At 45.6% G+C, this 23705-nt stretch overlaps 1 protein-coding gene across 1 annotated transcript in view; it reads right to left on the minus strand.

Annotated features, from left to right (window-relative positions):
* Positions 1 to 1152: 1152 nt before the first annotated feature.
* The window catches only part of CDase (neutral ceramidase), an 88858-nt gene continuing 66305 nt past the window's right edge, over positions 1153 to 23705 (minus strand). Inside the window, exons 9-18 of the mRNA XM_084587996.1 lie at positions 23484 to 23588; positions 22485 to 22566; positions 18606 to 18718; positions 15268 to 15362; positions 12950 to 12989; positions 12296 to 12388; positions 9341 to 9580; positions 8967 to 9020; positions 7224 to 7312; positions 1153 to 6799 (exon numbers count right to left, since the gene is read on the minus strand). Coding sequence (XP_084444122.1) covers positions 6619 to 6799; positions 7224 to 7312; positions 8967 to 9020; positions 9341 to 9580; positions 12296 to 12388; positions 12950 to 12989; positions 15268 to 15362; positions 18606 to 18718; positions 22485 to 22566; positions 23484 to 23588 — 1092 coding nt within the window. The 3' untranslated portion in view covers positions 1153 to 6618. The remainder of the gene's footprint in view (positions 6800 to 7223; positions 7313 to 8966; positions 9021 to 9340; positions 9581 to 12295; positions 12389 to 12949; positions 12990 to 15267; positions 15363 to 18605; positions 18719 to 22484; positions 22567 to 23483; positions 23589 to 23705) is intronic.

A 23705-nucleotide genomic window follows, 5' to 3' on the forward strand; every position in this document is an offset into this window, starting at 1 on the left:
ATTGAAAGTAGCAGCTGATACCAAAATTGTTCTCCTTACAGATCGCAATGGCATACTGCGATGCAGTTTACCAATCATCTGTAAATCAAGCTGGCTTCTCAAGTGCTATCAGTGACAGCAGTCACTGCGAACATTTTTTCCTACTTGTGGCAACTATTCATCACACCATTTCTACATATGGTACTCTTGTAGCACAATTGCTGTTGTGATATGCGTAAATAAATGCTGGTGCCTTTCTTCTTAAATTTTGTTTTTATTGCAGCGTAGACTAGCATTGTAATTTTTCTATTACCATTGGCGCTAGCGGAGCAGTCATGCAGTTTTTCGAGCCATGCGCAATTTGTTAAAACTGCCTGACATAAAATGTCATATCGAGTTGGTGTTATTGCCTAACAAGTATCATGATCACTTGTTATGCTTAGCGGATGTCGGCCTTAGAAGTAAATGTGCTGAATATGCACGATTCATGCTTAGGAACAGTTATCACGCTAGCGGCTCCCGCTCCGCGCCGACGTTCGTACCCGTGTCCCTCGAGGGGAGCGGCAGCGCCGCGCAACTTTACCCGACGGCGCCGCTCTATTGTTCGCGCGGCGCGTTGACAGGCATAGAGTATAAAGGAGGCTATGGTACTGTTACAAGTGACTGTGCACATAGTGGGGCAGATTTCACAGATATAAGGATTTTTTTAACACATAAGTGACGCTACGGTGGAGCGATTGCCAGCAGAATAAGCAAGGCTAATCCCACCTGTAGCATACAACAACTCAACTCAACTTTACAACTGTTGGTGGGGTCTGTTCACGAGTCGGCTTTCTGGAATACAAATGTCCTAAAGGTGGTTAAAAGGCTGAGCTGTACACCCTGTTCCCACGAGCTCAGCATTTATGGGATGATTTCATCAGTTGTCATCAGAAACGTTTTCGTGCATGCCTTCTTTCTCTTCGTCAGCTTATGGCGCTGGGGAGCAGCATAAAGTCGACGCTTATTCAAACGATGATGCGGCGTCGTAGAGATGCATTTACTACTGGAGCGCAAACCAAATGTGCTGGATTTGGCGTCACTGCGAAACAATGCGCTTGAATGCCACATGGCATATACGCCAATCTCGTTAAGCATCTGATACCACTAAAAATACTTCAGAATACGCTACTGTAACAAGAACAAGAGACATACTTTATTGATACCAAGAATTTGTTTAAAACATCTCAAGGGCGTAAGCGGACATTACATACAAATATACAACAACGCCCTAGCAATTCAATACGCTCACGTCCTCTCATCAAAGATCACAGGATCAACATATAAAATCAGTGAAATCGCAAGAACTACAGCTTTGAAACAGCGGCAGCAAGAACTAACATCGGAAAGAGTAATTCAGTAATTTTGATTTTTAAGTACTTATACAGCAGGTAAGAAGACTCAATGACAATAAAACGCGCAAAATATGCCTCGGAAACTGCACTCTGTACAGCAGGAAACAACTCGGGTGCATTCATATGGTATGTCTAGTGAACAATATTTCATCTGCTCGTGTACCTCAGAATGAACTTTGTACTGGATGCTTATACTGCCATTATGCGCAGCGCTACCTTTCGCTGACAGCGTCACACACTTCCAAACGTATTAAAATTTTGAACTATTAGAAGGACGCTTCATCGCCACCAAGAAGGCGACAAGAGGCACTCGGAGGTGTGTGCTGTCTCTCTTTCCGCCGCTCGTGTCCACTCTGGTACAGCGAGACTCCTTGCCACGCGTAGCTTTTCGAAAAAATGCCAGGCACTTTGAGAATTCCACATATATTCAAAGTGACCTGCGAGTTTTCGGAAAGCGTTGCACATGCTCAGTAAATACCGAAAAAGCCGCAGACAAATTCACTCGAGCATGCACCCTTAGTTATCACACCGGAAAGCACAAAAAAAAAAACATAATGGAACAAGACAAGCAGCAGAGTTCACACTTAATGCACGTTTAACATCTTGCGGGGATCATATGTCCGACAACACGTGTTTCCAGCAAAGGCACTTAACATACACATGAAAAAAATTCAGCATTTCTCAGATACAAAGATCACCTGAGTAAAGGCTCCTTGTACAGCCGGTAACCAGCAAATGAGACAGTGGGGTATCTCATAGGAAAAGACAAAACCGTAGTTCCTGGCGCGCATGCGCGCGCACATTAAAGCTGGTACTGGAGCTTATGCCACTGTTTTTAAGGGTGCGCATTCAACAGGATGGCGTAAAGAAAGAAGATATAGACCTAAAACAACCGCTCCTGACACACTTTACGCGTTTGACGCAGTTCACAAAGAAAGACCCAAACATTCCGCAGCACCAGCCGGGTCAGGAAGCGTGCTTGCGCACCAGGAAGATCCGGATACTGCGCGCAGCATGCAGCACAGAGAACGCGACACACGTCAAGGAAAACACGTATATAGCGATGGGGCAGATTGTATCGAGCCCTCCTCTTCATTTCTTTTAGAAAGCAAAAATAACAGCTCAGTTTTTCCTGCGCTCAGCGCAGCTTCTCAAAAGTAGCAGAACATTGAAGCGATCTGAACAAATAAAAAAATAACGAGAGTGAAAAGAGTTGAATTCAACGAGACACGCGAATGCACACGAAGGTGCTACCAAACATTTAGTGGGCCAGTGTCAGCACATCGCGATGGCAGAAAAACAGTTCCAGGCACCTCGCGAAGCATCTACTGGGTGAATAGTTAGCGCGTTGCTTTGGTAGTACATGCAGCTACATAATAACTGAAGCGCAAACAACTGAAGCAGCAAGGAAGAAATTTCGACTCTTATGTACCTGCACGCAGAAAAATAAAAACTTTCAGAGGGGCAATATATACACAGCTAGAGGTTTAGCTGAATAAACGCTTCTCTGACTGATGCCGGGCCGTCCTCGAGGGTCGAGAACACCTGATAAAACTCCAAACAGTTCCGAAGTGAAACTGATACTCTCCTAGAACATTGTGTCTATATACATACAATAGCACTAGTTAAATGGCTGTCTTTTTTCGCAGTCAGTTTCAGGAACGCGTTCAGAACATTTCAGCCTGGAGTTACACCGCTATAGCGCTACTACGCATATCTGGTTCCACAACAAAGCGGCACTGCGCTTGAGCTCGGCAGCAATAACTCCGGTAGCAGTGACGCCATAACAAATCAATTGTTTTCGTCACGAGGACCGGTTCTCACATTCTGAAGGCAATTAACTGTAATAAACGCTGGCAACTGTAATAATAACTGCAATAAACGAAGGTAATAAACGCTGTTATGTATTCGTCCCAAGTCCAGCATTCTGGGGCATCTCTTAATCCTTAAAGCGAAACTTAAGAGATCTTAGAATTCAACTAAATTAATAGTCAAATGTGTGAAGGCTAAGGTTAATTCACGTCAAGCCGTTTTGAGCTAGCATTTAAATTCACGACGTAATCGCTAAATAAAACTTCGGCATTCAGGCTTCTCCGCAGTACACGGTGACAAGTGGGGACACCAGTGATGACGTCATCTCTAGAGATGATGCATTTCCAACGCAGAAACATCTGCTCTGGGGAAGAAGACCAACTCCAACGAAGGTAAAGGTCGCGAGGTGTCGTTTGGCTGCATCGGGTGACTCGCAGAAAGAATTGTGTGAAAGTTGCTGAAACTCTAAGTGTCGCCCATAATGACGTCACTGTCTAGTTTCACCGCACTGCTACAATGCTGTGAGGAGAAGCCTTTGAATTGTCGAAAATGTAATAGTAGATTCCATCATAACATTATATGGTGGTGTGAAACCATTTCGTTAGCTTAATCTACAACTTTCCTATATTCTAATGCGCGCATCTCGGAAAGTTGTCCAAAAAGCATTTTAGCTTCCCTTTAAGAACTTAACTGTGAGATATAAGATAATGTTATGCACATGCTGATGGGAATGGTCTAAACTTCTGATACGCAGCAAAAAAAAAAAAAAAAAAAAAAATGCTTTTTAAGTTTTTGTTGCGCTCCTAGTGGGTAATTAGAAATGCCATAGAAAACCGATGAGCTACATTTTAGCAAATAATTCTGCGGCAACTGTAGAATATTACAAGATACTTTTACGAGCGTATTGATAGAGATTATTTAAGCGTGCGATGCCCAGAAAAAAAAAAAATTGCTTTTGAAGTTTGTGCACTCACGAGTAACGACGTCTGCCATAAAAAGCGAGGGATGCACTTTTGACTGTAAATAGCAAAAAAAAAAAAAAAAGCTACAAGCCTCCGAAAACTGATCTGCGTTTGTATTGATTGTTATGATGCACATCTACGCTATGTGAAAAAAAAAAATGTGTTCAAGAGCTCTATCCCAGGATTTGCTCAATTTTTCTATAGTATGCGTACGTATCCCCGTCTATACTTTGTGCGCTATTAATATAAAACCAACAATGTTAAGATATTCTTCTGCCGGCTCTCGTTGCTGTACCGACCACTTGGCCGTTCTCGTACAACGCACGTAAGATGAGGCGCTTTGTTGCTCAAATGTTGTTATGAACTCTAACGTGTCTGCAAATTTCTTACCTGATGAATTCAATCAAAACCGCCGCAACAACGCACTCTTGGTGCCCGCTATATTCTTTTTAGCAAAATCACTCTTAACGACTCTATTTGTATTTTCTATAGTTTCGAAGACCCTGCATTCACGAAACTATAAGTGGATTAAACTTTTACGTTTCATTTTACGGTAGCACAGATGCAAAGCGCTGAGCTGGACGACGACCTCGCACAAGACGCTAAGCATCACTTATTTATGGATGAGGAGGTGACAGAATAAAAACAGAAAATTGTTGCCGCGTTACAAAACAGGTACGTATGTGACGCTTTCAGATTTCCAAAGCCCGATTTCACCAAAGGTATTCTGAGGAATCATGTGGCAGTCATTGCGCTGCACAATTTAAAATAATTGTTCGACCTGAGGTTCTTCATACTATGGTCTAAGAATATAAATGCCATGGCAAGTTTTGGCGAAACGAAGCTTTTGCTGTGGTTTCATCTACGATAAGTAAGTGTTCAAACATTGGCTTACGGGAGTTTTGTTTACTCGAGAAAACATTGGCAAGAAAAGACCGTTTTATGACACCCGCAAGTGGCGTGTGTAAGAATGGATGTTCTCGAAACAGCTCGAACAAAACTTAGTCTTATTAAAATGTTATCTGTGCGGCCGGTGCTCCACTGTTCAGCCATCTATATCCGCCTCTCACTCAAGTCTAGTTTCAAAAGCTTCATTACACCTTATCGCAAAGTGCCTTCGTGAGAAGTGCATACAGAATGAGGATCCTCATGCAAGCATTGAAATGCATCCGCGAAACGTGAACAATGGCGGAAATAAGAAAATATATATGTATATATTTGGCAACATAAAATATAGATCTTCTCGTTCCAGTCCGTGTGCTCATGACCAGATAACCAACAATCAAAGAGGGGCTCGAAAAAAAAATCACACTTCATAAGGACCGCTTTCAGGTCTTGGAAGCCTTCCGGTCGCGGCTTCCAAGACCAGCGGGTGATCAGTCTCGCGGTGGCGCAGAAGCGGGCCTATCCGAAAGAGACAGTGATATACCCTGAATCCTATGAAACATTCGGAGCGTGTCAAGCGTGGCCGGCAAGCGGCCGTGCGCCAGTCGCCGGGCCAGCACTTGTCGTCCCACGGCCACCGCTCTTTGTGGAGCGGGAAGCCGAACGATGGAACGCGTGCGCTCGGAAGCCGAGAAGTCAAGTCCCACGTTGTCACGTTCCGTCCACTGATGGCGCTTAGAAGACAGCACGCGAAGGGTGTCCTGGATGTTGGAGGCCACGCGGTGGCGGTTTCGTAGGTGAAACGGCAGTTTGCGATCGCGTTGACTGAACAAGTGAAGCGGGTGTTTGATCAAGGCGGACAACACTTGGTGTCGCTCAGCGGGTGAGACAAGTCTGTGGCGAGCGCTGAGACGAATAGGAGAATGCGGGTAGTAGTCGCTCGACACGCGCCAAGGCCTAGGAACAGGCACTTCTGAGATCGAAGGGTACTGTTGCCCGGAGACACTCGGTGCACGCCCTTGCCCTAGGCCATTGTTAGCGTCGCCTTTTCCACGATCGGCAGACGAGGTAACCACAAGGTCGTTTTTCATGTGCGATGAATAATGAACGTGGTCGGAAGACGCTGACGGCAGGCCACCGTTGCCGTCAGGCTTCGAGCTCAGGCGCGTGTGGCTGGCGGCGTCAGGAGCGTCACGCTGATCAGCATTATCTGTGTCCAGCAATATTTCGCGCTTGGCAGAGTCGAGTTGCGTGTCTGTCTTATTTTCGGATGAGGACTTGACCAGTGCGTGACCCTCCGGCGGCGGGTGTGTGTTGCTGGCATCAGTGGTCATTGGAGTCTTCCGTCTGTGATTCGATGACGACGAACTGGGACCGTCCAGTTCAAACGACGTCAGATAACGTTGGCAACACTTGGAAGTGGTTAAACGAGCTGCTGCACGCTCTTCAGGCATCGAGCAGAAAGAGTTGCGCAGTGACCGGTGCAGTCGACGGCGTCGCGCATCCGTTGGGCAAGTCTGTGCACAATGCGCGACTTGGCGGCGACTGCCTGCGCAACTGTTTTTCCGCTTCTTCCTGGCCGCGTGCTAGGGGTTCACTTTGAAACGACTACTGCTGCCCTCATAGGGGGTCACCACCTGCAGGATGTTCTTGCTGTGACCGAAGTGCCGGATTCGGTAGATGCCCGGCGCAATGTCTAGCGGAATCTCCCACATAACGGTCGCTTCACTGTGGCCCAAGATGGCCGAAGTGCGGCGCCAGTAGAACCTGCATTTCATGGAACACGTTGTCAACAGTTTTGCAGGCAGGAATACAAATTTTGTAGCTTTCTATACACAATCTTAATATTCTATATGTTCGTATCAAACTATTACGCTTTCGGATAATCGGAATGCAAGGGGAAATATATTGCTTGCAGCAGATTCACGAGGTTAAGCTGGACAGCATATATCAGGTGCACATAAATTTGTTACACACTGAAAAAATATATATACAGCTGACGAAGTGACTTTCGAAACGAGTGGCATGGTCTCCCGTGTTTCCTAACATCTTCAGTGTACTGAAACAGTGTTATATCGTAGGTTATAATTAGCAAGCAAACGCAGCTGCTGACTACAATGTTATCAATTTTGAAGCCATAAGTTACATTTTACACTGCCCTATATACGTCTGGAAACGGAACTAGTCCTACCTCGTTTCCCAGTTGCCGTCTGTGGCTACGACGGTCCAGGATTGCCCATCGTCGTTCAGCTTTTCTACAGTCAGGTACGTGCTTTCCAGCTGAAAGAGTAAATGCTTGTCACTTAAATATTAAAAAAAGATACTTAGCAGAATGTAAGAATATAAGTGGGTTTTTAATAGTACAGCAATCACAGAGACTACAAAACAATAATAATGTCTAGCAGCTGTAATGGATCGAATGCACGCACAAGTTACAGGCTTCGAAAGATCAAAACAATGAAAAAACTCACGATTCGCCGCACAAACATAAAGTGTATAAAGGCACTAAATGCTCTTACACAGACTTCTGACGTTAGTCGCCTAGGTAAGAACAGTTCATAAACATGTGAATATACCCGCGTTAAACGGACACATTTACACAATCTTTGAGTCAAACCATTCGGACTTAGCTTTATTCCGCTGCCCTCCACGACCATTTCCAAACTCAATCGAAAGCTTCAGCACTCACTCGCCACAGTGCAGCGACACTGCTGCAGTGAATTTTAGTTCTAAAAATTTTAGTTGCATGTTTAATGTCTATATCTTCGATTCACTAAGAATACTGTTAGAAACTGCAAGCTGTTGTCACAGACTTTTTTTTTTTTTTTTTTTTTTGTACACGTGAGTTCGGCTGAAGGCCTTGCTGTAAGCTGTACACCTGTCTTCCTTCTTTTTTTCTACTCTCTAGAGAATGGTTTTTCTTCGTTTCGTGTCTTAGCTTGTTGCCCAGCTGCTCGTTTTTCATTCTTATTTTAACAGCTGTTTTATTATATTAAATGACGGCGAAGAAACGCCACGCCAATGCAGGCTTTAGCGAGGCTGCAGTAGGATTCCGAGGATGAGGCAGCGAATACTGAAGCCGATGATATCGAAAATTATCAGCGTAGCCATATTGCACAGCTGTAATGGTTGCAATAAATAAAACATTAAAGCTATTAATTATGGTGTGTGATAAAATGTGTTAACATAGACATTCTTACTAGCAAATCATTTATTTTCCAAATGACAGCGCCAGGTCACTGCGTACCGGCGTACACGCACTCACGCGTACGCGTTTTAGAGTTATTTCCAGTTTTCAAAAGTCTTCACAGCGCTTTGTCCATTTAAGAGATCCTTCAATCTCGCTTTGCAGCACAAGGCCGGCAGCCGAGTTGAATGACCTTCGGTTTGAAGGGTACAAGATCTCAGTGAGTTCAGCTGCGCAGTAAACGACAAATTGCGGTACCTCTTTTCTACATAGGCGATTGTGTGTGAGTGCCCTATATTTTACCCGCAATCGATAGAATACCTCTTGTCCATGTCCATATCGTCCATGTCACAAGCTTATTGGGGGGAGAAAAAATATATATTTGCACACTGCGCATACACGGGTGATTAGGAAATGATTTCTATGTTTGCCAGTCTCATCCTTCTACGCGATACTTGATAAAGAAAGGAGCTCGTTGTTTGCTTATAAGCGCCGGTGTCTGCCCTGCAGCGTTGAAGGCCTTTTCTATAACCAATTCTAAATGGGTATGCATTATATATTTGCTTTGTCACTCATTCTGAGATAAAAAACCTCATCCGCTAATTCATTTCCAAAAACACCAAGGTGGCATAAATTCAAGGTATGATAAAGTAATGAAATTGCTCATAACTATTTATGCTCAAAGCAGAGATTTGATGTCCAGTTTGACAAATGCAAAGCTGGGATGTTCAACTAATCAGTTCTTACCATCAGATTGTTTCGTGGATGGCCAGACACAAAGGTCACGAAGACTCGTTCTCCCTGAAAACAAAATAAAGATGCGAAAGGTTGGGGTTATTTATGCAGTTGCATACCTAACAGTGGGCCCGAGAGCGTGCAGCTGTTCCTAACTATTCACGTTATAAGGATTTCCCACAATTCCATACAGATGCAGACTATCTCAAGTAGTGCTATGATAGCAAAAAAAGCGAAGTTGCTCTTCGTCATTCAAGTCAGTTAAACAGCAGACAAGTATACTGTAGTCACTGGAAGGCAACACTGTGCTCGCCCATAAAGTTTGTTTCACTTCATCGACGTTAAGAGCGCACGAAGAGAGATAGAAAGATAGTGTGAGGACGCACCCTGGTGTACGCTGGCTTGGCGTCGGACAGCACCTGACCAAACACTTTTCCCAGTGGGGCGCCGTCGAAGACGACGCCCGTCTTGAAGGAGATCTGTTTCGACAGAAGGTTGGGCAGAGGAGGCCCAGCCGGCAAGGTGACGTTGGACGTTAGGCTCATAGCCAGACTTTCGAACTGCTTCTGGTAAGCAAGCAGGGTGTGTGGTCCATACAGAGTGGATGCCCCTTCATAGCGTTGCACCTGGGATGAGCATATCCGCAACAGTAATAAATAACAGCCGTACCGTGAGCATCACCAACAGCATGTCAAAGAAACGCGAAGTCTTCTGCTGACGTCCTTTAACACGCGATGCAATTTACTTTGAGAGCGCTTTATCAGTGACGGCCTCATCGATGGCCGGTGAGGCATCACTTCGAGGCCTGAAATTTGGTTTCCATTCTGGTGTATCGGGGGTCGTTAATATGCCTTTCAACAAGGCTTCTTTATCACGCCTGCTGCCGTCGACACGATGTGAGGACAACCTTGACCGCCACAAAAGCCAGTGTAGAACAATAAATCACTAGTTCGCTCCAGGCTTTTTTTTTTTTTTCCTTTTCAAAACAAGTTGCGTGAACATTGAGAATTCATCGCAGTTTAAGGCTGTAAGTAGGCAGCTATGTAAATTTCCGAATTTCAGCATGTTGCATTGACCACTATAGTCTCCAGTCGACTACCATTATTTGTTACCTGAACGCAGCCTGCATCCTTATAAGACAAATGACTAAAGCATAGGCAAAGCTGTTACTTCACAAATTCCCACCACGAAAGCGGTGGACATAGAAACGTATTTTCAAGGCAGGTATTAGGCCGAAAGCCTTAATTGGCTCATGAGTGGCGTGGACAGGAAGTGGCACAAAAGCCCACGTGACCTTGTGACGTCATTATGACATAAAAATATATGATAGGTATCATCGTCCCACTCACCTCTGAAGCGTCGAGTGCGACTGCGGCACGCACAACAGATACCCTGTAGGGGTATCTGCACTAAAACATGCCCATGAGTTCGATGCGGAGACAATGTTACAGTTTTCGCACCATAGAAAACAAAATTTACTAATATATTAAGCCACCATTGGTTCCCACGGCTATTTATCCGAGACCTACGTTCTGGATTGCACGAAAGTATCGGTGGTGTCACGTGTCTTTGTAAAATTCGACAGCAATTAAAAAAAAAAATCTTTTTCACAATAGCGTGGCGCCGTCAGTATTTCACATGCAAGCATTTTATATATATATATATATATATATATATATCGCTAGCTGACAACGGCAAGGCATGGAGTGCAAGAAGCTGTTAGTGAATGTCTAGTCTGCTTCCCCTCTCTTACAGCAGTTGGTAAAATTCTCTAACTAGTGTTTTTTTTTTTTTTTTTCTGCCCTTGGACGACGCACGAAATTCGTTCAAATATTTTTAATCGAAATATTATTTCGAGATCAGCTTGATCATTTATAAGGCCCACCCTTTAAGGACTTCTAGCAATTTCTCACGAGCGTAGAAGAGTGCTATGGGTCGTAATTTGTTTGAACTTATATCCAAAGCCCTGGTTCTTGTCTGCCTTTGGAACCATAACCTTTCAAGCAATGAGGCAACAAATCTTTTTTGCCAGTTACACCTTGAATTTCAGGAAGACGACCAGTCCCACGAAAGAAGAGTCAAGCCCGTGCTGTAACGTGCCCATCTCTGTGGGTTAACGTAGCTTACACTAATTTGTGTTTGGGGCGAAGTATGCAACGAATGCTATGATTTCTGCATGGCAAGAGCGATTCGTTAGAAGACAGCACCATTTTCATACGTCACCTATCGAAGCCAGATGTTAATTTACCTACATCGTACTGGAACCCCGATTCTTTCCACAAAGGTACAGGCATCTATCTACCTGACTGGCACAAGACTTCGCAGTCCATAGGATCACTTTAGATATCCATACCGGGGAACAAATGTTTGTACATGTCGATAACAAGGAATCGAGAGTTCTCTTGGTTCGCGCGAACCATGTCTTTTACGAAAACTTCGTTAATCTGTCCTCTTTCGGTTGATATAGAAAAATCAAATTTCTCCTGAATATAGAGTCCAAGCCTTGCAAAGCCGCCGAATGGGATACTCTGAAAAGCCCTGGAAGCTGACGTTTTTTATCCTAGAGTTATGGCCACCGACTATTGTTATTTGAAAAGTTGTGATGATTCCACTTTCAGCCCGTATTGTGCACTAATATATGCACCCGTTCAACATGTCACTTGAAAGTGACAGTAAGTTATTGATAACTTAGAAAAGACGGGAAATGAATTTAAACGTGACTATTACGCCCTGAGAACCTCCTGGCTGTAAAGGGGGCATTGTTGCACTAAAATATATTCATAAATACCAAATTGGTAGTTTGGTTTCACAATACCTCGTATTTACGTAAACAAATTGCAACCGGCTTTTTGTTCGCTGCTGTAGATTTCTTATGTGCAATGATTTTTTTTTTTTTTTAGCTGGGACGTTCGCAGTAATACACTTAGCAACAAAATAACAAACTCGTAGCACTTCGTGGGTCGTCGTCAATGCAACTTTTCAAATTTGCTTATTCTTCCAACAGTAGCGCCACTGATATCTCAGCATTTGTTTGCAAATACGTTGTTTCCCGGCTGAGTGTATTCGATATAGCATGAACAAGGTTGTGCTACGAATATTCTTATTCCGTACCTCACAGCACACAGAGTCGTTCACATTTCGCGGGGTCTTCTGACTCTATATATACGCATGCATTCTCCGCTTACGTTTGACATTGTGCGGCTTTTCTCCTTTCCCACAATATTATTTATTTATCTGAGGGGCGGCATGGCTACTCTGTTAACACCAGCCAATTGCTGTCACAATTCCTGATGTCACACTCTTACAGAAACGCTAAATACGTTTTTGCTGCTACAACGTACCTGGTACTCCTCATACGTGGCCACGTAATGCGTGTACGTGTTGGAGAGTCCGGCGAGGACGACCATGGAATCAGGATCTGTCGCCCTCACCACCTGCACAGACGTGAACAAGTTTTCCGAACACCTGACATTGGCAGCAGGCGGAAACGATAAAGAAAAATAAGCACATCTATGCAAAGAGTAGAAACTTGCTGCACTGCCACGTGGATCTGTGCAAAACCTCTACACATCAAGTTTCATAAGTTGCGCGCGTATTAAAGGAAAATGAGAAAAAGAATGGCACGCAAGCGACATCAGGGCGCTATGTTTCGTCATTTTCTTCGCCATGAAGTGCGCACATATAACGCGTTCTGCCCAAACAAAGCATGCTGTTTATTCTTGTACCCACTAGAACCTCCCCGATCTATTTGACACTGTAGCGCATAGCTTCTAGAAATCACACACTGCAGGAAACTACTCGTAATTCATAAGTAAAGCCAAGTTCATCTGTGACCGACTGGCCGTAGACAAAATATGTATAATATTAAGTAATTAGTAGCGCACTCCCGAGTTTAACAATATGTACAATATGTCGGAAAGCTGGAAGAAACCACCACACCTGAAAAAACGGAAAACAGTTTACAAAGCAGAATAGTGCATACTAAGACAGCTTACCCTTTCCACTGTATCTCTAAGCCGTCTTCCAGACATGGTGCTGTCAATAAGGAAGAGGAAACGATTATTATAAACGACATTCAAAGCAACTGGTACTATTAACTTGTCCGATCACAATTTATTTGCATGAATTTTTGCTTGCGTAAAAATCCTTTATACTTTTGGCAGTCTTTCACTTCAGCGCTTGGGACAGAAATCACAGCGACACATTGCGTGTTTTCGCCTCTCGTTAATGACGGCAGAAACAGAGAGTGCATGGGCGGTCGCCTACCTCTGAGTTAATTGCGGACGTGTAACCACAGTGGAGCCCTCCGGAACCAGGAAAGCAATGCGCCACATGACCAGCACGAAATCCAGCATGTCCCGCCGTCCGATATTTTTCGCCTTCACGCTCAACGTGTGTAACGAGAGACCCAAGGGCCACGGCCCACGTTTTTTAAATTCTGATCCCTCGGTTAAAATTCCGAGCCATATATTCCCGTCGCACTCATTTGCGCTCCTCGCCCCCTCCGCCTTCCCGCTTCGCTCCGGTCGCCTTCATGCTCAACGAGTGTAACGAGAGACTCAAGGGCCACGGCCCGCGTTTTTAAAATTCTGATTCTTCGGTTAAAATTCCGAGCCATATTTCCCTGTCGCACTCATTTGCGCTCCTCGCCCCCTACCCGCTTCGCTCTGGTCGCATGGCCGTCAGCTTACGCGGTCGCATTTACAGAGAAAATCACTCCATATGGGGTCGTATTTGCAGATCCTTGACTCTCGCACGTCAGTTGTGTTCATGACCGTACGGTGCCTTGGATACTGCCAGAACAAGAGGCCGACCAGTCATGAACAATACCATCCTTTCACACAAAATTGCTCCGCACATACGCGCCTATACCCTCCTCTGCCGCCTACTGGGTTCCACTGGTTGAAAAAAATTGCCAGATTGTACCAGGCACACGCATTTCACGTTGGCGTCAGGTGCAGGCAGGCAAATGGCATTTCGCATTCCCAGTCAACGCAACAAAAATATATCCCGCCAGGTGGCGGTGGAGGGAAAGGGCAGGCAGGGGACCGGATGGCTATGTGGCACTGTGTCAGGCAATGTTGCACATTTGTGGAGATATGTAAGCGCGGCTCCAAATCGCCACAACTCAGGTCAAATTCCCGGCGCAGATGACCATGGCTCGACGAGACCAACATAAGCTTTCGCTTTAAAAGCAGAGAATATCCGGTGCAACTCCAATGACATCTCTTTTAACAATCTGGTGTTAAAACATCTGGTGAAATAATAATTTGCGCAGTGTTTGTCTGTTCCATCTTTCTTCCGCCATACCTTCTGCGAAAGTGGCATTTGCTTTAGTGTTTTGATAAAATTTTGTTGAAATCTAATTAGATAAATTAGACAAATATAGATAAAGATTAGATAAAGATAGATAAAAAATCTGAATGGATAAATTGCACACGAGATCAAAAAATTACACGAGTGCGTTTAAGTCTGCTTGAGAGCAGAAATGGCGAAAGCCACCGTTACAGGACTCTTTTCACTAACTGCATCGTTACTATCATAATCGTCATCATCATCCCTATCGCTACTGTCATCCTTATCATCTAAATGCACCGTCATTGCCACCGCTCTATTGTCATTATCATTGTCACTAACTCCAGCATCATGTCATCATTAACATTATCACTATATATCTCCGCCGTCATTGTCATTGCTACTGTCATCCTCACGCTAGAGAAAAAGAATTATAAAATCGATTTCTCACGAGCCCGGTGGGGACTAAAGGCAATAAAGATAAAAAAAAAAAAAAGCCCGGCGAAGACTAGTAGCTTGCGCGCTCGGATGGGGATCAAACGGATAGTGGTTCGATTCCTGGTGGAGATAATTTTTTGTCAGCTCGTGCGGAGATTGCCTGCGAACATTTCCGCAGCAAATGCGCCAAGAATATGTTTGCAGTTTGAGTCTTAAAGCTTTTCCACGTAGCCTCAGCTCGCTATTGGCTTGGGCCTTATAACTATCATCCATTTACCAACACGGTTGGCCAGTGTTGGTAAATGCCAACCAAGAGCGGCGGCCTGCCACGATTTAGTACTGTGCACGATAACGTACGAACCGCTTTGTGAACCTTCGCGCTGGTTTTGGAATAGTCAAAAAGTTCTAGGAGCTCGTATTACCGTTATATCCTAAATGAAATGTTCAGTTAGCAACTAAATGGTGACTGTGCTTTAGAAACTCGCCCGTTCTATGCAAAAACTATTCATGCAACGCCTCGCTGCTACCCTAATTAGTTCTAATTAATGAAATTTCTAGCTGACATATGAAGCATACTCACGTGAACTCTCCAGGGGCAGCAATGATATACAGCTGGCCAATCCTTAAAAGTTGAGTGGGAACGATGGTAGCAACCCACGGGTAAGGAAAGTTCATCTGCAAGTGCACAGGAAAAAAAAAAGATGTACGAGCTATAACCGCCGGAATATGATCCCAAAACTAAACTTCGCAGAAACTGCATCTGGTGCCCAACTGGTGCACTGGTGCAAACACGCACAAAAAACAAGGAAGACTTAAAAGTTGCGACTTTAGCAGAAAATTATCCGTAAGAGCCATCCGCCAACAAGAGTCATCGGTATCCACCGACGACTTCACAACGCTGAATCCAACAAGGCCGAAAAACAAACTGTGTGGCAAACTGCCAAATTTTGTGTTTTGATTCGCATTAAGTCGTCAGTCATCACTTGTAGGAAACCTTTACGGAGACTTTGATTTTTAATGTCGGAAAGTGCAGCCCTCAATGTAAAATCTCTTCAGGACCTTCACTTGAACCGCGCAGCTGGCGTAGTATCGAATTTCACCTCTGAGGCCATTGATTCCTTTTCATTTACGTTCTGTTTTATAGCAATTGTGCTACAACTGGATGATATAAAGAGCATGGCCTCAAGGTTATAAAATGCGAGCGGGACCTCGTGTTCTGCCAGGAGCAGAAAAAAAAACAAAAACAAGAAGCTGCATACTTTCCCTTTTAGCGTTTGGTTAATCTCACCTTTGCTACCACACCGAGCAGACAACAGTGCTTGCTAGCTATACGTCGTGACATCACAGGCGGCAGGTGTGAACGATGGAGGGACCAAATAATGGGTACCGGAGATGAATCAGTTACAAAATACGGGGGCAGGATGATCACAAATCCTCGTCGCAAATTTTGCTGACCTAAACGCCGGGGATCCGCAGTAGCGTGGTTAACCTCGAGAGAACGCCACCCCGTTCACGGGAAGGCAATACAAGAGAAGCCAGGAGGGCGCATGCGCGTATGCCTATATACGACATTGGACTGTAGGTGTCCCAGTAAAAGTTACCTCTATCTTTTCTTGCACGCAGTGCCGGTGAATGGACACGCAGACATTACGTGGAACGCGCAAAAAATAAAGTTGGCATGAAGATATATACTGATGGAATTGAACGGCGGCGCAACACGGAAACGGACACAGACAAGAAGGGGACACCACGTCCCCTTCTTGTCTGTGTCCGTTTCCGTGTTGCGCCGCCGTTCAATTCCATCATGCACCAACTCGCCCCCCAGGCCGTTATTCTGAAGATATATACTTTCATGGTTAAATTGTGTGAAAACGGTATTGCCAACTGCCCGAGATATTTTGCCCTGTGTTTGATTACAACTGCGCCCTCCGTTGTCGAGGCAGGGGCTGACGTGAACCCCCATCACATGTCGTATTCTCGTATAAGAAGGGCGCTATGCCGGATGCCTCGAGTTAGGCGAAACTCGAGATTCCCCAAGCTCTGGCGACGTCTTCTGAAAAATGAACTAATGTATACTACGACGTCAAATTCGACCCTGGAGACACCTTCGGCTTCATTCGAGCATCTATACAGTTACTCTATTGCAAATAAAGCCGCTCGTGTTCTGTGCCTTTCATCACTTGGTGTCGCTTCACGGGCCTTCTGTTATCGTTCCACCGACTGCATCACTTGTGCAAGTAAGCTGTAGAAAAAAATTCTTTTAGCTCATTTTTTTTACACACTTTGGGGTATGAAGGAGCATTTGATCGTGCGCAAGACGGACACTGAATGCGCGGCCGGCCTCGAGGGGAGAGCTCTCTGTCCTCAGGACAGGTAAGCTGGGGCTCCCTGTAAAGTGTGAAATTTTTGTCATTCACCTCACGCTTCGATCATCATCAAAGCTTCATTATACAAAAAACAACGCTCATTACATGAATAAAATGTTCGCAGTGTCGTATGTTATCATTTAACGTATTCGTAAGAAGGGAAACCACTGGCGGATGACTGCATCGTGTGCGCGTTGTTCTCCTTGGAGCGTGGATAGATAAATATCCAAAAGGAGATACACGCCCTTTACGCACCCGAAACAGGCATGGCCAGCGGCTTCAGGCTAATGCCTATACAAATAGTGGGTTAGTCAATGTTACGTGGAAGACTTACAGTCCCAAAGCTGTCCGCACAACTAACGTTGATGAGGGCACCGATTTCACAACACTCAGCGTCGTCGTCTTTTCGGAGTCTGTTGCACTTCTTCATCCTCATTACGAACAGCGAATACAGCTAAGTAACAATATTATGGTTTTTGATATTGCGTTGATAACAACAGCAGCACTGGCGCGTCGCACTGCTCAGTCTGCAGCTTGATACTTGTTTAATGAGGAAGCGACCCGCTCAGGGTGCGCTCGCGTTGACATACGTGGCTTTATCTCGGAATTTAATTGCCTGCTGCTTTCGTGCTTTCCGCGCTACCTGCGTTCAGTTGCTACCGTGGCACAAACTGTGGACTAGGAGCATCCTACATAATACATCCCTGTTCAGAATGTGAGAACGGTTCACGAGTGACCAGCGCCTTGGCTGTCGTGTAGTTGACCATGCCAAGAAGAACTGACAGTCACCAGTGTTTCTCACTTGCGAACTGCTGCGCCTGAATGTATACTACCTCGTGTGGATTGTTTTGGCGATTCGTTCTCCGGCCTTCCTGCCATCGAGAAGAGCAGCAAGCAGCCCGTATTTGATTCCGCGGCCAGCGAATAACATTGCTCTCCCGCTATTCCCGGACAGCAGCTTCTAATCATAGAAAAGCTACTCGCAAGGAGAAACTGTCACAAGATGCGGGCGCTGTCTGACGCCCGATGCGGTTTCTACGATGCTGCACATTTTTAGTAGAAGGGTAACAATGAAAGCACTTCCAATATGGCTCGTTAGGTGAAGAAAAAACAAAGGTTTTGACGGGAACCTGTTGTGACAATAGAACGTTCTGTAGTAACATGAACATCAGAAATGTCTGTAGTTACAACAAAAAAGTGCTACAGAAATACAGACAACAGAGCCATACTACAGAAAAACTACAGAACAACAGAAAAGTATCTTTTCTCAGTGTGAATGTGCAGCGATGCCAAAATGGCTGAACGTTTTCTGTTTCACTATTTTGGCGACGCACGCTTGCATTAATTCGCGCACCCTGGCTGAAAACAGGAGCTCAGAAGTCAAATATAATTATGGCATCGTTTCTCCGGTGTTCAGGATCAAGTTCAGGAAGATCGAGTAGCTGTTCAAGCGTACACCACGCAGCGTTTCCATTAGGGCAGAAAATCAGCTCCTACGTAGCGGTGAAATAACTTCCTCTTCTTCGGCGTTACTGAAACGAAGAGTGCTCACCTCTCCGACAGGAAGCAGGATGGGCTTCGGGTGGTGGCATTTGATGGCCTCCTTAGATGGCGCCGCGATGAAGTCCCGAACGAAATTCCAGAATGGTGTGGACTTTGTTGTCGCTGCATAGAGAGACGTAGAGACATTCAGTAATCACCTTTTCTCTCTTTCTCTCTCTCTATTTCGTTCGTAGAGGTATACAGTCACGCCTCGTTAAAACAGACACTTTGGTCCCCGAGGCGATCTGCCCGCAAATCGAATTGTTCGTAATATATCTCGAAAAAAAAAAAATGTATTCAGAAAAAAAAAATCACGCCATGATTAGAACCGGCTTCTGTGCATACTGGTGGTCAATGAAGTTGAAAGTAGACAAAATGTTAGCAGTTTCAAGTTCACATCGCGATTGTCATTTTGCTTGAAATAGCATGGTGCAGTTTCACGCGCTCGGTTATCTATTTTGCCGCCACGATCGTGATAAACTTCATGGCGTCTCATGGCTGAATAGCCTAAAATTTTACTATTGCTGTTCACATACCATGACCCAGTAGACTGGTGAATTAGCCTTTCTACGAAGCACGTACTGAAGAGAGTTTTCTTTAGGGGCATTCACGGAATAATGCAAATGATAAGGAGAGTCGACTTGGCAACTTTTCACAGTAAGATTTTAAACCACCAAAATAAAGGGCCATCATTCACTTTTCTGCTGCATTCCTCTGGAATCCGGCCCTCAAAATGCAGGAAATGAAAGATCTGGTGAAGGGAAGTAGAGATTTCGATCTCATCACTGTCCACATTAATTCGACTAAAATGTAAGAACGTCAATGGCCTATCTGCATTTTCACCCCGTCCACTCTCCAGACAGCGAGTTTCATATTAACGAGGCCTAAATATACTGAAAAAAGCTTGGTCCCCAGAAAAACTGTCCTTAATACGGGGGCGTCCATATTAAAAATGGCCATACTAATGGGGCGCCACTGTACTTTAACCAGAGGCCCTTGCCCGCCTACACTTCTCAAAGGAGCTATTGCAACCATATGACTCGCTGCCACGTTATTAAACAGTCGTCAGTAACATGCACTCGCTCAGTGAGTCCGGACTTGGACTTCTGGCTCTCTCTCTCTCTCTCTCTCTCTCTCTCTCTCTCTCTCTCTCTCTCTCTCTCTCTCAAAAGAAAGGACGACCTAGTGTGAGCGAGTCAGGACAGCATCCAGCGATCGCTTTGACTTACACGAAAAAGTTAATGTGGAATAAACATAGGTTTGAATGAAATGTGAACTAAAAATATCCGTACTGCTTCAGTCAGAGAGAAGCAGTAAGCTTTAAATTGAAGCATACATTACAAATCGAGCGCCCAAACACCTCCCCCGTTTCGTTCATACAATGTTCCTGCATAATTTCGCGTATAATACATGTCATCGCCAGTATCATCAGCTGAGTTGAGTCCCATGAGCACGCTAAAAAACTACATTCTCGCATGTATTACATTCTGTAGTGTCGATCTACTGCCAGGAGCGGCCACGCTGTCTAATCAAGTTTTCCTAGATACTCGTACCTGACTCTGCGTCGGCCCGACTCCGCTTGTATTCCCTCGGCATCCATTCCGTAACCCTAATGTTACGGAATGTTACATATTCCAATAGTCGACAGAAAGGTATGCTGCCAACCCTCTGACCACGATGCTTTGCTCCCAAACGTGGATGTTCCTGCCTTAAAAATAAAAAAAGGAAAAGAAAAACACGAAAAGCTGTGTATCGAAGATCGATGTACGTGCCCTGTAACACCGAGCGTCTCCATCTCCGTTCGGATTGCAATGGAGGTTATCAAAACCTGGCTCTAGAGGGGGATAGCAGTCAATGCGTCGGTCGCAAGGGCCACGGTTGGGCACATCGGCCCGAAATGTGGCGTACCCCTACGGATCCGTTTCCTGTGCTCACAGGATGCGTGTATTGGCGAAGCTGTTATGGTTCTCGACGACCCCGTGATGGGGACTATAACAAGCCGGCCACGAACAGGAAAAACTGTTCCGAGAGTTTGGGTGCAAACCCTTCTCTACGCGACGTTATCTCGCTTTCCGCCACTGGTCGTCTACGGAAGCAGGAAATGGTTGAATTGTTGCGCACTTCCGGAGCCCAACGAGTACTACCGCCCATGCGTTTGATGTTCGCAGCGGAAAGGGAAAGTGAGGAAATCGAGTGCTAACATGCTGTTGCTGACAGTTCACTCGAGTGCATGATGCCGTTCTCGATCTTCGCCTTCGATACCTGCTTTAGCAAAAGATCGGTAGCTCACCATTCACACTGCGCTTTTTCTAGCGTTAGATTTTCCTGAAGGCGGCAAGTGAAGTGCGGTTAGTTATTCTGGCAGTGTCGCAGTTCCAAATGCGTACACGTTGGTCGACACTTGCAGTCGCGTGTTAATCGCAGCCGTTTGAAGATACTTGTTTGTATAGCCAATACCCAATGATGTTTGTCTGTATTAAATTTTCGTTTGAACAAAGCAAGCGAAAACTTAAATCGAATCAAGGTACAAGCGAAGTGTAGCGTTTCATTAAACGCCGCAACTAAGAATAATCAGAATGAAAGAGAAGGAAAGGATAGTAAGTAAGCCACGGTTCCCGTATGGCTCAGTGTTCTAATAAATAACCTTCGACAATAACAGTTATCGTTTCCAGTTTCAGGGGAATTTGTGTACAAAAATGTGCACCACAGTCTGCTAGCAGTGTTCCTGACCGCGATGGCGGATGGTGGTACGGCCAATCAGGCGCAGCACGTGGTCGAAATTCCCAACTGGCCGCAGATTACCTACGGCACAAAGGTTTTTAGACCAAAATCTTTTGAGATATTGAGAATTAACAGCGATCGGAAGCATGTAGCTACAACGTTTTGTACTAGGCTGTCACCGTGCCACAGGCCTAGAAGAAGAAACGCCAAGTAGAAAGTACACGTAAAACGCGGATTGGTCGCACCGGCCGCACTATTGTCTGCGGGAGTAATGGAAACTTTCTCCTTCAGGAGAGGCGAGCGACACGGGTTGCAGCGGCCACCGCGGACTGCGCTCAGCGGAACGCGACCTCGGGTATTGGCCAGGGGCAGCATGATTTTGCGATCTATAGCAAGTATTATGCTTGCACTGTGCATGCAACCCAAGCTTCCCCTCCGGGAAGCAACACCGCGTATAAGAGATCGCCAAAGAAAACGTGTGCGCGGGAAGGGGGGGGGGGGGGGGGGGGGCTGCACGAATGCCGCACCAGGCAGCGCAGATAAGTAAAACGGCTAGACGGGAATAAACGCCCGATGCGGCTGCGTGGCGGATGCAATTGGGTCGCCCGTAGGAGAGCCCTCCGAGAGGAGAAACCGGCTTACGGGCCTTAATACAATGCTCGTGATTTCGGGTCAGCAGTGCCAGTGGATATTTTCTCCGCAGAATGTGTGGCCACCTGTAAGCCAACTCGCTATTGCTCTTGTATTTAGGTCATGCTCGCGTCACCACTCAAATCAAGGGTGCTTCCGATTTAGCTAGCCTACAAGTGGCTCTGATTTTTCCGCGGTAAAACGATTAGCTCGTATACGTTGGGTGACTTCATGCAAAAGAAGCGAGTAGAGAAAATATTTTTAGTATTTTCGGAAAATTGCGTGTGCCGCACTACAAGAAATTTGCAACTAATAAACCTGTTTGTCACCGTGGCTAGTTCCACTCCTCCCTTAACCTTTTCTGAAAATTACTTTGCACACTTTTAGGCTCCTTATAACTGAGATAAAATTAATTCATGCTCGTGCAAAGAAAACCCTAGCAGGCCTACTGTACAGACAGACCTACTGTACAAGAGACCTACTGTACAGACCTACTGTACAAGAGGTAGGTAAAAATTTAAAGTGACATTCAACTCACACTGCGTAAAGTCGAACTGGCCCGGTCCGTCAGTTGTGCCTGCAGCAAAGCTGTAGCCCAGCGCCGCAGAGCAAGTGGTGATCTGGAAGGCAGCGTGCCAGTTCACGGTGAATTGTTTTATTTACTTATAGATAATATCGGTGAAAAATACCACTGACGCGGGTAGCCGCGTATACACAAAGAAACTATAACCGAGGCTGAGAAGGCGAACACCACCATGCTCTCTGATAAAGTTTACCCTTACAATTCATTCTCACATATGTACAGTTATGTACAGTCTTTGTCAAAAGTTTAGAGCCCAGGGGGGGGTTGCTTCCGTGTCACACTGAGTGGCTCGTGATGCATTCCCAATGCTCCAAATCTCCTAAAGGCAAGATTATTTGCCTTTAGGAGATTTGGAGCATTGGGAATGCATCACGAGCCACTCAGTGTGACCCGGAAGCAACCCCCCCTGGGCTCTAAACTTTTGACAAAGACTGTACATAACTGTATTTGCCTTTCTCTCTCCAATAAGAAGGACTTCCACGAACGCTTGAGGAGACCAACTGCAGGGCTTATAAGCAGCCCTCCTGGGCACTAAATTGCTGACAGAGACTACCTCTTCGGCAAATTTTGAGGAGGCATCTTCGACAGATACATTCCAAACTTACACGAATGCCTATGCTAGGACCACACGAGCAATCAAGTAAAACGCAGTTCTCTCAGTTCCGAGATGTTAGTGCACAGATTTTGTTATCAGTCTAGAATATGAGAAGTAAGAAATCGCTTGTAAATAAAATAAAGAGCTAAGCAAGAACAACCGATCAGTCTGCCTTCGTTTCCTGCCGCGGCTTTCGTGGGCGTATAGCGCACAACTTCGGACTCCTTTCATTTCTTTGTTCTGTCGGCCAGCCGCCAGCGAAGTACTATAACACGCCCTCCAGCCACACCTTGCGAGCGCAGCGGGGCACGCGGGCAAGACCGTTATTCGGGCAGTGCGGGAGAAGCGGGTGTGCTTACCGGATCCGCTTCGTTGTCGCCGACCTCGTACTTCCCCATGTTCACCCTCTGGTAGGCGAACCTCACCGGGCCGGACAGCTTGCGCGAGGCCGAGTGAAACAGGTCCTGCGAATCGGGAAACGTCGCGCTGTCAGACGGCCGTCAATTTGGGCTCACTTGTCCGCCAGAGCGGCCGACAAAACCGGCGAGCGCTGACCGCCTCTCGCCGTTCGGCGCGCCAGG

Source organism: Amblyomma maculatum, chromosome 1 (genome assembly GCF_055883805.1).
Source record: "Amblyomma maculatum isolate TAMU_Amacu chromosome 1, ASM5588380v1, whole genome shotgun sequence".
Lineage (NCBI taxonomy): Eukaryota > Metazoa > Arthropoda > Arachnida > Ixodida > Ixodidae > Amblyomma > Amblyomma maculatum.